The sequence below is a fragment of the Aulonocara stuartgranti genome (assembly GCF_965226115.1).
Source record: "Aulonocara stuartgranti genome assembly, chromosome: 5".
Classification (NCBI taxonomy): domain Eukaryota; kingdom Metazoa; phylum Chordata; class Actinopteri; order Cichliformes; family Cichlidae; genus Aulonocara; species Aulonocara stuartgranti.
In genome coordinates, this window is record NC_138943.1 from 28,959,708 (window position 1) to 28,972,898 (window position 13,191).

At 40.7% G+C, this 13,191-nt stretch overlaps 1 protein-coding gene across 1 annotated transcript in view; it reads right to left on the minus strand.

Annotated features, from left to right (window-relative positions):
- The window catches only part of suclg2 (succinate-CoA ligase GDP-forming subunit beta), a 109,054-nt gene that overhangs the window by 63,826 nt on the left and 32,037 nt on the right, over window positions 1-13,191 (minus strand). The window contains exons 3-5 of the mRNA XM_082532681.1: window positions 4,849-4,948; window positions 3,693-3,783; window positions 1,946-2,098 (exon numbers count right to left, since the gene is read on the minus strand). Of these exons, the coding sequence (XP_082388807.1) occupies window positions 1,946-2,098; window positions 3,693-3,783; window positions 4,849-4,948 (344 nt within the window). The remainder of the gene's footprint in view (window positions 1-1,945; window positions 2,099-3,692; window positions 3,784-4,848; window positions 4,949-13,191) is intronic.

The window sequence follows — 13,191 nt, forward strand, 5'->3', positions numbered from 1 at the left end:
GATGATCACAATACCTCCCAAAAATATATCTAAAAGTGCTCATCACACTCATCAAACTTTTTATAAATGCTTATGATTATCTTATTAATGAGTGCTTATTTGTAGTAGCTGAAGCAATCCCTGAGGTACTAGTGGAGCATCTGCACATGTACGAACTGTTTCTTTCCTAAACCATGTCATTCATTTTCCTTTGTAGACCACAAAATACGTAAACTGTACAAAACCAGAATCAGACACCAGAGTTATAGCTTGCACAAAGCAGGAGTACAGTAACATGGTGTAACATAATAAAATTTCAGGGTGCATATCCATCACCAAGACCAATGCCAGTTTGCAAAATTGAAGAAAGTGATCCAGATCTATCCTTTTAGATCCTTTACCCACATTCCACTGGGTTTTTATAACATGCAGGTAATTTATGCACAATGCATCGACTGATCTGTGGGAAGTTCTGGGCATGTGTGTTTATTAGGATTGGGCAATTGGCTCCATATTCAAATCGTTCTATCCTCCCCCTTTAGCACTGCTGATGACTGACAGCATCATTGTTGGCAGAGGAGGTTATCCGTCCTCCATAAAGCAGAGTGTGTGACCCAAAAAAGCACATGGTTCAGAGAGAAACGGTGGCTGATTAGAAGCTGAACATATATAAATAAGACTTGCTGGCTCTTTTACTTATTTACCTCACACCTACAGTTTTATTCCATTTAAAATATCTCACCTGCTTCTTCTGCACTTTTCACCAACTATTCCTATGCACGTTCTTCACTGACAGAAACCCCCGCGGGGAAACAAAAAGTTAAGGAGACCATATATAAAGAAACTGCAGTCACATTAAGCTCCAGGATAAAGGAGGACAAAAAGTCAGCCTGGCAGCCTAATATATCCTCCTGTTTTCTCTCTTTTGATGATGATGGATCAGTGTCACTGCTCCGCAGACACATCCATTTCAAAGCAGTGCAAAAGTCCGGGCATGAACCTGTGTGCACGCTCCTGTGGAGGCACGTCTGTGTTCCAAGTGCTGGTTAGATGTGGAAGTGCAAAATCAAACTGTAGTGAAGCAGATTCAGTTTATTATGAATCTCATAGTAATGATAATTTCATGTATCAATGTGGAAATTAGGTTTTTATTTTAAAAAAAAGTCAACTTGATGGTGCTCACTTTGACACCATCATCCTTCAGCAAAACCCAAGTGTTTGCATTTCATCTGGTAGGAAACATGACTTCAGCAGCCTAATCTTCACTGCCCATCTCCTATTTACAACATCATTACTGCTTCACCTATTGGTGACATCTCATCCATCTGTACAGACAGTCTGTAGCACCAAACAGGGCTGGACAATAACTATTTTAATCATTTTGTTTGATAGTAAAACCACGCATTTCTCATTTATAGAAACTCTACAGTCTTTGGTGAAGTTAATGTAACGTAATTGTCTCAGCTTGATGTTTCACAATGCACATTAGCAAAATAAGATACACGTATATAACCTTTGGAGGTAGCCATCTGTAAACGCTTCAAGGTTACATCTGCTAACGACGATGAGGCCGTGCTGTCGAGAAGCTGTAAATAAAATCTCATTAATGGCAAAAGAAAACATCGAAGGCTGTGTGTGTTTGCACATGTTAAACTCCAGTGTGTTCCTGTATGCGTGTGCCGTGTTCAGCTTCTGCTGTGTGTGCGCGAACAGATCTCAGCTTCCATCTGGAAACTCGGTATGATTTCAACACCCCCCCCACCAAAACCTTTATCAGTTTTAAAGTAAGATGGTGAGGGGATTATAAAGAGCTCCACTGTGCCAGTAAAGAACAAGCATCATGGTAAGATGTCTAATTCAAGGAAGTTTGGACTGCTCTCAAGTTTTTTTCCCCCCCCTCTTTCTTATTCTTGTAGCTGGTAATCACTGACAACTTAGAAATGACTGAAAAGCAGAAATGTTATACCTTAAAGATGAGTTCTGGGGTGCTGGCAGCCACCTCCTCGATATCCATACCTCCCTGGGGGCTTCCTACCATGACAGGACCATTGAAGGAGCGGTCCATTAGGATGGCAAAATATGTCTCCCTGGTAATATCCAGGGCCTCAGCAACCATCACCTGCACATTGCAAAGCAAAAACAGAGGGGCTGGATAGAAGAAGGTAGCTATGTTACTGATCTGACATCACTAAGAAAACATTATTATTAAGGGGAAAAAAAGGGAAATAAGTCATTTGTGTTCCCCTTTATTCCGACCAGTATTTACAAAAACTCCGAAAATGTTTAACTTTATCTTTTAAAAGTAACACATTTACAACTAGCTGTACAAAACAAGAACATAAGCAGAGTGCAGAGATTGGCACAATCTACGTGCAACAGCTCTGAGGAAATGTCATCTGTTATGAATAAAAGAAACAGAGGCAAATAGAGAGGGATTGTGTGTTCATTCAGAAAGAGGGGCAGGAGGAAGCAAGCAAGAAGCCCATTTGAAAAGGAAAGGAAAAAAAGACTTGACAGGAAACTATCAGTTCTGTGGTGGTTAATGGGGTGCAGGTTTGGTGGAAGGGGTGTTTGTTTGAACATGCACAGCCCTTATGTTCTGCTTCCACCTTATCGCCCAGTGAATGAGGATGGATCGGCTTTTCTGCGCTCCGTGTTAACAGACAGCGCTCCTATCTTCTTGTCCGAAAGTTGTTTTCCCCACTCACTCAAACAACCTTTTAAGTTGCCTGTCGTTTGACTTATACCAGTTTCTTCTCTCAAACTAAACCTATTCTTTTCTCCACAGTCTATTTCTATCTTTCTCTGCCTCGCTCACCTGTCCCGCCTCGTTTCCTCATCTCTCATTCAGAGCTATGAGAGTGAAAATCCACACAGATACACGAGTGCTGCCCCTTATCTGTGTTGTAGGACGGGTTGAGCGTTGGTGTGTGCTCCCATTGGCAGGTTGACAGCTGAGCTCTGGCTGTCATCGGAAACGCCGGGTTCTGACTACACCGTTATTGTACTCGAGCCGTTAGGCGGCTCTTTGCCACGTCAGATTTCTGTGCTGTGTGAGATTTTCTTGGTAAGACAATGATTGTAGATGTCCAATTGGTTTTCACTTCTCTTCTCAGTCAGATCTAATCCAGGTTTTGGCCATATGTTTGTGTCTTTTATCCGCCTTTGCCTTCTGCCTCAGACAGCGAGTTAACTCTGAGCTTGTTGAATTTTCTGTAGCCGCCGTCAATAAAAATGATGTGTGATGCTCATTTGATTCAACGTAAACTTTACAGGGGAAACAGAAACAGAGATGAGGAGAGACAAAGAGGAAGGCAGCAGGACACACAAACAAGCCACAGACTGAAACGGCTTCGTCACCTGGAAAACGTCTGTTTTCAGGGGGGACGACATGCAGCATGCGAGCAGAGAAAATAGTATTCCTGCTTGTTAGTGGCGCACAGAAACAGTTGTTTACCAGACACTTTAAATTCACAGTGGGTTCTGTTCAATTTATGCAATGAGCCATAACACCAGCTAGTGCAACCCAAAAGTAAACATCGGGGGCTAGCTACTATTAAAACTGAGCACAAAACAACAACAACAAAACTGATATTAATATGACAGAAATTAATTACTGGACTCAAAATGACTTGAAATGAGGTCAAAAAAAGGCAAGAAAAGATAGTGAGGGTAGAGATCTTTTCCTTCCCTCTGTCTCTGCAGTGGCTCACCGTTTTCACTTTCACTCCCTCTTTTGGTGTCTGCTTAGTAGTCAGGTTGAAACCCAGCATCTTATTGGCCAGCTCACCAACGACAGCGGGGCTAAAGGACAGAGGTTGTAGGTCAAACAATATCACTTCTTTGAAATAAATCTTTATCATAAAGCCAAAAAATAAAAGACTTCTAAAATAAAGGTGGAAAAAGCAGGAGGGGTCTACAGATGAAAGCGCATTTCTTCCCCTCTCAATAACTTTGTTCGGTTGAAAAGAAATATGTCTCAGCACTTTCTCGGTATTAGTCCAAAATATTCTGATGAAGGACAGCTTTTGGGTACACGTGCACACTGCTGTGAATCAAACTCCGCATTTTCTCTCCATTTAAAAGCAGCACGCATGCTGAGGCTGCTTCTGTTAGCCTGCTCTGCTTTTGCAAGTGAATACAAATGAAGCTCGGGGGTTGTACTCATCCTTTGATAGATGAGAGGAAGGTGAACTGTGCACTCATGTCACTGTTTGGGGACGATGAACTTCACTGTATCTCACTTTGAAAAAGTTTCCGGCCTTTCCGAACCCCGAAGTAGGGTGATGATGATACATGCTTGGGACAATTGTCATAAATCACCTTTCTGCCTTTGCGGTGGCAGCAAGTTGTAGCTACCTTTACTAAGAAGACAGCATTTTTTTTTTTATTATTTATGTATTTTATACGGGGGAAACTTGGTGGAGGGAAATGCAGTTCCTGAGCAAAGTAAAGCTCTTTTAAGATTTGTTTAGCCTTTTGAAAAATGCATAAGATTTCAGAGTGAGCCCTCATTGAAGAAATACATCCATCACACTTCGCAACTCTGAGCAGGAACAAAATAGTAGCACAAAACCCAATAAACCCGAGCGGGGAAACTGAAAATGGGGTGAGTAATGCTTCAGTCGACCTTAAAGCCCCTTTTTCAACATTTAATTGAGGGTAGTTGTTCGAAAACGAGACAGTGGAAGAAAGAAAAATGTTTATTTGCAGCCCGAATAATCCTGACTGTGTCTTTGTGCCTAGGGAGCATCTTCAGAAAGCTCTTTGAGCCTCCTCGCTGTAAAAGCCGCTGTTGTTGGAGAAAATAACATCAATCTATTTCCTACAGTAACTCACAGTGTGAAATGCACGTAGGGGCATACTTACTCCTTCGTTAAGTGCACTCCACCTTTAAGGCCGCTGTCGAACACACCCTTGCCTCTGCCCCCGGCCAGAATCTGAGCTTTCAGCACGATCTCTTTGGCATCTGAACAACAGAGTGAGACAGACAGAGAGATAGAGAGAGGGAACGAGACAAAAGGAGGAGAAGAGAAAGTCAGACGGAGCACTTAAGATATAAGCTCATGCCCTTGAACGCACCCTTGAGCCTGTCAATTATTTGTCCATATGATTGAAGGAAGGAAAGAGGGAGGAAGAAAACAGAAGGCTGGCTAACATTCCTTAGCAGAGTGATCATCTGCAAGACTTTGACTTTAGTTTATACTAAGGTCCTGTTGTAATGCATCACAAAGTTAACTCTATTAAGTCTACAGACAGCCGGATGGTGGAAAATAAATATCTTTTGTAACCTAATGTTATTCTTCTTGGCTCAGACAGTGACAGGTCTTAACCTTCCCACCAACCCAACAGGACTCGTGGACAACATCCTTTCATATACATTTCAGATAAGACTTCCTTAAACACCAATTATAGTGCATTCCAGATCTAAGGGCTCCCAATGAGACATTCATCTGTTTATAGTCCAGTAAAGAACATACCAGTTTTATCAATGGACACTTAAGTCCATTAATTAATGTTTTTTAAAGAAAAAGTACAGGTGGTTTAACTTGTCAACAGCATAAATGCATCTTTTAAAGATTATTTTTTGGGGCATTTTAACCTTTATTTGATAGTACAGCAGTGAAAACAGACAAAAAAAGTGGGGAGACAGAAGAGAGAGAAGGAGACACAGGTCAGCTTGAACCTGGGCTGCTGCACTATAGCCTTGTGGCATATGATCACCTGTTCACTCACTGAGGTAAACTGGATCTCTGAAATGCATTTTTTAAATAAATAAAAAGCAAAGGAAAATAAAAACCTCTGACCTGATGCTGGTGTTAGCTCAAAGGTCAAAGAAATACGAAACTAATGTGAAAAAACAAACAAACATCTGTCTCAGCTGCTGAAAATGGTAAATACGAACAATATGAAGGGACATTAGCAGGAACACAACCTGGATGAAAAAGCAGTGTTATACTTACAAAGCATTTTTGTCACTAAGCTCCATGCTTTGTGTGTGTGTGTGTGTGTGTGTATTATATATATATATATATATAATATTCTGTAACTCTGTAACTTCTGTCGGTGCTGTGCTTTTTTGGAAATCGAATTTCCCAGAGGAACCCACCTGAGGGATTAATAAAGTTCCATCTAATCTAATCTAATCTAATCTGATCTAATGCTTAATCATAATGTCAATAAAGCTCCTTTCAGCTGCTCTCTTATTCAAAAAGGGGTCGCCACAGCCGGTAGCTTCACATTTGATTTGGCAGATATTTATTTATTTAACATTAGACGCCCTTCCTGATAAAACCTCTCTGGAATTTGTGTCTCCTGCTGGGATTTTAACCAGGGAGCTTCTGCTGTTGGGCGGAAGTATAAAGCACTACACAATGTAGAGCCACTAACTGCGATGTCAGTACTGATTAAAATAACTGTGATGATCATTTTGGAGTTATCAGAGTATTAGTAGAACTACTTTCCCAAAGAAGTCAAAATCCTGGTGGCTATGCTAAACAGTACAGGAGAGCTTCTGAAGAACAGAAATGTCTACCAATTTCAGGTGATTGAATTTAACATATAAGCTAAAGTGGTGGACACACTGACAGAGGATTACCATTTCTGGGGTGATTGCCATTATGATAAATTTAAGAATTAAAAGATCCACATAAGGAAGAAGGAAAATAAAAACTTGGTAAAGCATTGAAGTCTTGGAAGTTTGGAAACATGACCTTGCCCTAATTACTTAACCACCCAGCATCCCCTTCGCTGTCACTGCCACCTTCCAAGCAGTCGCATCAGGAGGTCGTCTCTGAGCTCTCTCTTCCGCATCTTACCCACAATCCCGCACTATTCAAATGGATCAGAGGACACTTGATGAAAGATGGTCTACAGTTAGGTTATTATTATCTAGGTGGGGAGAGTTCAACCTTTGACAGGTGGCTGCCAGCACGTTGGGAAGTGGGTGGAGGGGGCGTAGAAACGTGGTTAAGAAGACACCTTGACCTTGGCTCCTCCCTTGATGGCATTTAAAAAAATAAAAACTCTTGACGTCTAAGGGAAGGGTGGAATAGATCGAGGACCTGGTGAAGCTGGAGGGGCTAAAAATGTTTTCCATGTTCACTGTTGCTGCAGTTTAAAACAAAAAAAAGGAGGAAAAAGGGGGGGGGGGGGAGAAAAAAGGACCCAGGGAATACAGGCTTGGACAGGGTGACAGGGATTAAACTAACACTGCATTAGTGAGGCCCGTTCTGCGAGGAGAGTTAAAGGCTGAGGGGAGAGGGGAAGCGAAAGCATGAAGAGATGGAGAGAGAATGAAAGGTGAGCTCGTATGCAAAAGGCTTTGAGAGCAGTTATAAATGAATAAATATGTTAATAAAAAAACTGCTACTGCACAAAATTAAAAAGAGTTCAAAGCAAGATGAGAAAGCATGTCCTGCGGGCATGTGCAGCGGAGAGGGACAGCACAGAGGAAATGACTTTTGCTTTAAAAAGAAGAAATAATATATAGAAAAAAGAAGCAAGTTAAAGAACAAGGATGTGGCCCAGCAGGGAGGTTGCATCATTGAGGTGTGAAGAAAGGTAAAGAACTAAGATAAGACGTCATAGCAAGTACACTAAAATATATAGAAGAAGAAAAGGGTATGTGGCGTGTTAAGGAAGGTAATGGTGTGAGAACAAGGCAGGTGTTCATTCTTGCTGCACTAGTAAGTGAAGCCAATCTGCACACAATAAGATATATAAGCAATTTCAGCATTTATGAATAGCCACAGAAGCTGTAATGTGCTGATAATAAGAGAAAACTTTAGAGGAAAAACAGAAGAAGCAGATATAATGTGATAAACTGTGAGTATTACCAATCACAAAGACAGCATGATTAAAAAGGACACACTTGCCTCTTCCCATCTCTCTCGGTCTCTCTCTCACACACACCATGTAGAATCTTACAAATAATGCTGTTTAACACTGAAACATCAATCTCAGTTGAAATGCATGGAAATTATAACAATGTCCTTAAAGATCAGAGTGAAAGAGCAGTGTGACCATTAGCTGGTAGTATGGCAGACAAGAGATGGCTTCTAACACTGAGAGAAAAAGGTTGGTCCATAATGAGAGCAGCGTGAGGACAGGATGGAAAAGGAGTAATAAAATGTAAAAAAAATCTGAAACAAGTCAAAGTTTTCTTATGTCAAACTGTAAAGAAAAAGCAGAAACAAGGGCACGTGTCTGAAGTTAATAAAGACACCAGCAAGCGCTGGTGATGAGTCACAGCTCAAGATGTTCACACAGTGGAAAAAATGCAATATTTAGCTCTAAACATCTGAAAGGTGACACAGGTGGGTGTTTTATCACAGGAACATTTTCTATGTTCTGATTACGTTGCTTTGTTGTATGTTTTCTTTACAGTACTGGCTAAGTGAATAATCCCTTTCTGTTATCCAGCCACAATAATTTAAAAAAAAAATCTCCTCAGACTGATATTAGTTTGCTTATCAGCTGAACGAGAATCCTCTTCTTAGTTGGAGGGAGACAGTGTTTCATAATCAGCTAACTGCTTCCATTTGTATCATGCATGGCCCTCTGTGAAGAAATGGAGCTAGATTTTCATCTTCATTTATTTTCCATTTCTTGGGGACACACGGAAGGAGATTAACATTGCACAACATCTCCGATCTCATCGTATGCAATTTGAGTAATGCGGTCATCATCCTCAGGCTTTACTTATTTCCCAGTAATGAGAGCAAATCAACTCCCAGTCTGCTTGCCAGTGAAGGCAGCTGGCAAAGAGGACGTTACTTCTGCAGTCGGTGTCTCTTTCACCCCAGTCTTTCTGTGCACTTTGAAAGGCTATTCTCTTCCCCCACCCTCCTCCCTCTGCATGTAGCTCATGAGCGGCCAACAGCACAGTTAGCTTTGGTCTGATATTTAATTAAGCCTTCGAGGCTGCGCCATGAGGGGGAATGCTGCCTGGTAAGGGACAGATGCGGGCTATGCGCCAATCCGGAGAGAGTAAGATGAGGCTACCATCTGCAAGGAGAGAGAAAAAGATCAGGGTGGCCCTCCCCGACACTCGTGTGCTGTAATGAAAGTAATGCGGCGGCTAAATGGGGAAGACTAATCAAACTCTAGGGAGTAAGGAGAAAACAAACACAAGCCACGAACAGCTACAATCAAACACAGCCAGTCTGAGTCTCAGCCTTCCTATGGATAAATACCATTAACACCAGAGGAAAGACAGTAAATAAAAAAAATAAAAAGAAACGCAGTCAAACCCTCAACATCTGTGCTCGATTATGATGCCAGACAGTGCTGATTGCTGTCGAACAGGTGGAATCTGTTCTTTAGAAGAAGAAAAAAAAAAAAAGGAGGCCGGAAATGTCAGTCTACAGGATCATTAAAACAAGTAGCGTAGGCACAATTATACTTTCCCAGTATAGAGCTATTTTACGATAAGTAGGAGGAAAAAAACAAAACAATCTGCACCTCCATTTGCTTCCATCTAGAAGCACATAGTGTACCTTTAAATAACTTCAATTATGCTGTCAGCTGCATATTGATGTCAAGAAAGCTAGTGACTCTGTCGACTCTAGTTTATGAGTCACTTTGCCGCAGTGATTTTTGGCTGTGTCACAACTATGTATCAGTAATATTGTGAAAATGGACTCATAATCTACTACAGCACCATAGGCAACGCAGGAAACTAATGATCCGAAACAAAGAAACCATCTAATAAGCTTTACTAATTGTTTAAGCACAAAAGTGAATATGTGCGCCGGATTTTTACCTTTCATGTGAATTAAAAGGCAAATTTAGGGCCAGCGCTTAGTTCTGTAAAATGCCTAGTGTAATAGCCTTATCAACACATTTTATTTTAATTACACTTAGGCACCATTAGGGCAAGTGCACAGAGCGGGTCATGTTTAATGACTGCTTGTATAATGATTTCATTTACGACTCCCATTTCCAGAAATGCTGGAATGCGATGTAAAATGTAAATCAAAACAAAAGGAAATCATTTGCGAATCATTTAAAGCCTAAATTTAATTAAAAAACAACAACACAGAGACAAATCATCAAACTTTTTTTTAGTTTTTTTAAGCTGTGCTCATAAATAACTTGTTAACGGCAAAAGATTTTTATAAACTGGTCGGCATGCATCCATCATTCCCTGCTTATCCCATTCAGGGCTGGGATACACCTGGGACAGCCTGTCTCTTACAGGGCTAGCACTTTAAAATCAGCACACTAGTCAAATAACAATGAAATTTCCCAGTTTCAGTATTCGACAATTTTTCTTTGTGCCATCAAATGTCTAAATGAATACAGTAAAATCATTGTTTTTAACAAAGGAATACAGATTTTTAGAAGATGGGGCTGTAAGCGCAGCAGATAAAGCTGACATTATCTTGGAAAAAGTTCTGCTTTCTCTAAACTTTTACCTTTTTTCCCCCAATTCTACCAGACTGTGAAAAGGTCAGACATTAAATGGTTTTCTATTCATGCAGCGATGGCAAGTGAACCAAAAGGAGAGACAGGAAAATAAAATCTCTCTGTTTTGCATCTACCTTGACATATAATGGTCTTGAAATTCTTTAAGCAGAATATGTTGCCTGTTCAGTTGAGGTTGAAAAGTCAACCAACATTTATAAATCATAAGCGCGCTTGGTAAAAGCCCTCTTACTACTGGCGCATCAGTTCAACCAGATATATGGGCCTAACAAGACTCTAACAAACAGATTTGAACACCAAAATAGCCAAAGACTGCAACATTTATCCTCTTTGTTCGCTACAACTAAATAAATAATTATCATGTCACTGTCTTGTCTGGTTAAGCCCAGTGTCCATGTGTCTCTGCATCTAATGATGCATCTCGGTGCTACTCAGTGGAAAAAGAATATCAGTTTCCCTGACCAACAATGGCACCTCTTTGTGACACTCCTCCAGTCACGGCTTGCATGACAGCTGAGTCCTCATTAGAGGACAAGTCCACCTGAATTTCAGACACAGGACAGCACCTCTAATGACAACTTGAGATGCCCCCGGTCTCCTCTCAGTCTTTTTTCCCCCTTTTTCTTTTTTCTTTTTTTTTTTTTAATTGCCATGCAAGCAGAAGGGTGATCATAATGATAATGGTGTTGTGGAGCAATGGGTGCTAAATGACCATGGAGATATCTGCAGGGCGAATCATTCGTCTCGGAGCAAAAACCAGGGTGAAGACATTTACTTGTATCGAGGCTCATCGGGAAACAGTTAACAAAAAAAAATAAAAAATAAAAATCAACTTGTTAAAGACAAGATCGCCAGAAAAAAAAAGAAAAAGAGTAAAAAATAAATAAATAAATAAATAAAAGTTTAACTAGCTGAGAGGCCCTTTTATTGACTGATACAATTTCTTCATTTCAGCATTAACAACTGCAGAGAAAAACTCTAAAATCTACAGACATCTGCTGCTGCATTAGTGGGCAGGAGGAACGCAATGCCAATTCCACTGATGACTAATGAAACGTATCTAATGGCTGGAGCTCACTACAACGAAGCACAGCCGAGCTTGCACATTTTACTCCACAATTTCTGTATCTGCTCGAACTACTTTCAACTCCGGCACGACCAGGTGCCCCATGTTTACCCGATGTGCCCTGACAACAAACAATAGGCGGCACGCTCACTGGCACATTAGTATCATCCTAATACGATAGAGAAGACGTGTGAAAAATAATTCCACAACATGAAAAGGTTGTGGTGCGTAATGAGGAGGTGGAAACACTAAGCTGCTTACGGAAATCAGCTCTTTGAGAGACAGGCTGCTTTACCCTGCAAAGCCTATTTACAGCTGTTAAGACTATTTCAGATGCATTGCTTTTTTCCCCCTTTTTAAAACCAACGCAAGACCTAAGAGCCAGCTAATGTAATGGATAACAACAGGTCCTTGGAGAGGGCAGTGTAATGTGCATCTGCTTGTTTATTTTGGAACGCTCATATTGTGCTTGAAAATTCTCGACGTTTTTATGCGCATGTGTCTTCACAGCTATCATGCTGCCTACGGGTGGTTTTCTGCTTTGTCTCCAAGTCGGCGGGTCGCTGTGTCTGTGTTAATAACCTTTTGTTTCACACCCCCTCCCCACCCCCACTTTCTCTCCTCATTGCGTGCTATGAGTGCTATCTTGGCAGGTAGTGAAAAACTGCAGGCTAACATCTGTCTTCCTGTGTGACAGAGCAGCACTATGGAGGGGCGAGAGCTGTTCAGTCCATCAGCAGGAGCCCTGCAGTGAGTGAGACGCAGATATCTGCAGTTGGCTCCAGCTAACAACCTGCTTTTGTTTACTTATCCCCTCCGATGTGATTAAACTGGCAAATGAGTACCATCTATGATGATTTTACAGAAGGTCTGGGCACATTTTGAGGGGGTGTTTAGGAAATACTAAAAATAAGGGGAGCTGCGAGTAGGAGTGAGCAACAACAGCCTGAAGTAAGGGACGAATGAAAAAGAAAAATCATATGGGAAAGAAAAATAAACAAATGTACAGTAAAAAAAAAAAAGTTTTGCATTGTACGTCTCAAAACACTCAAAACACACTCATGCTATAATACACTCACGACTTAAATATGAATAAAGTCAACACGTATTGTGGAAGAAAAGAAAAAAGACACTTTCACACGTATATAGTATACAACATATATAACTGGATAGTTCTGTGACAAAGACATTACAAGGCTGAAAAGAGTGACTAAAGAAGAAGGCAACAGCGCACTGTGTGGTTTCAATACATAAGAAACTCCAATGCTGTTTTAACTTCACAATCACAATTTAAGAGCTATGTAACTCATCCCATTTAGAACGTGTGCAACAAGTTCTAAATGGGATGAACCAGGATTGTCTCTACACATAACAGACAATTTACCAAAGAACCCATTTTAAATTGTATCTTTAGGCACTTAAGCCTCTTGCCAAAACACAATTTGTTCTCATTTTATTATTTGACTCTAGGAAAACTGCCAAAGATAACAGTCTGACAGGCATAAAATATTTTTGGAACAGCACGGTGATTTCCAAAGTGCTATTACCCAAACATGTGGCACATCTCAGCATGGTGTGCAGTGCGTTCTTAAAAAATATTGAGGAAACTGGACAAGTAGAAGACAAAAGATGACTTGTATCTGAAAGACTTGCCCTTAACCCTCATCAGAAATGGTCTCAGTGGTAGGATGGCAATCAAGAAGTTATTATTAAGG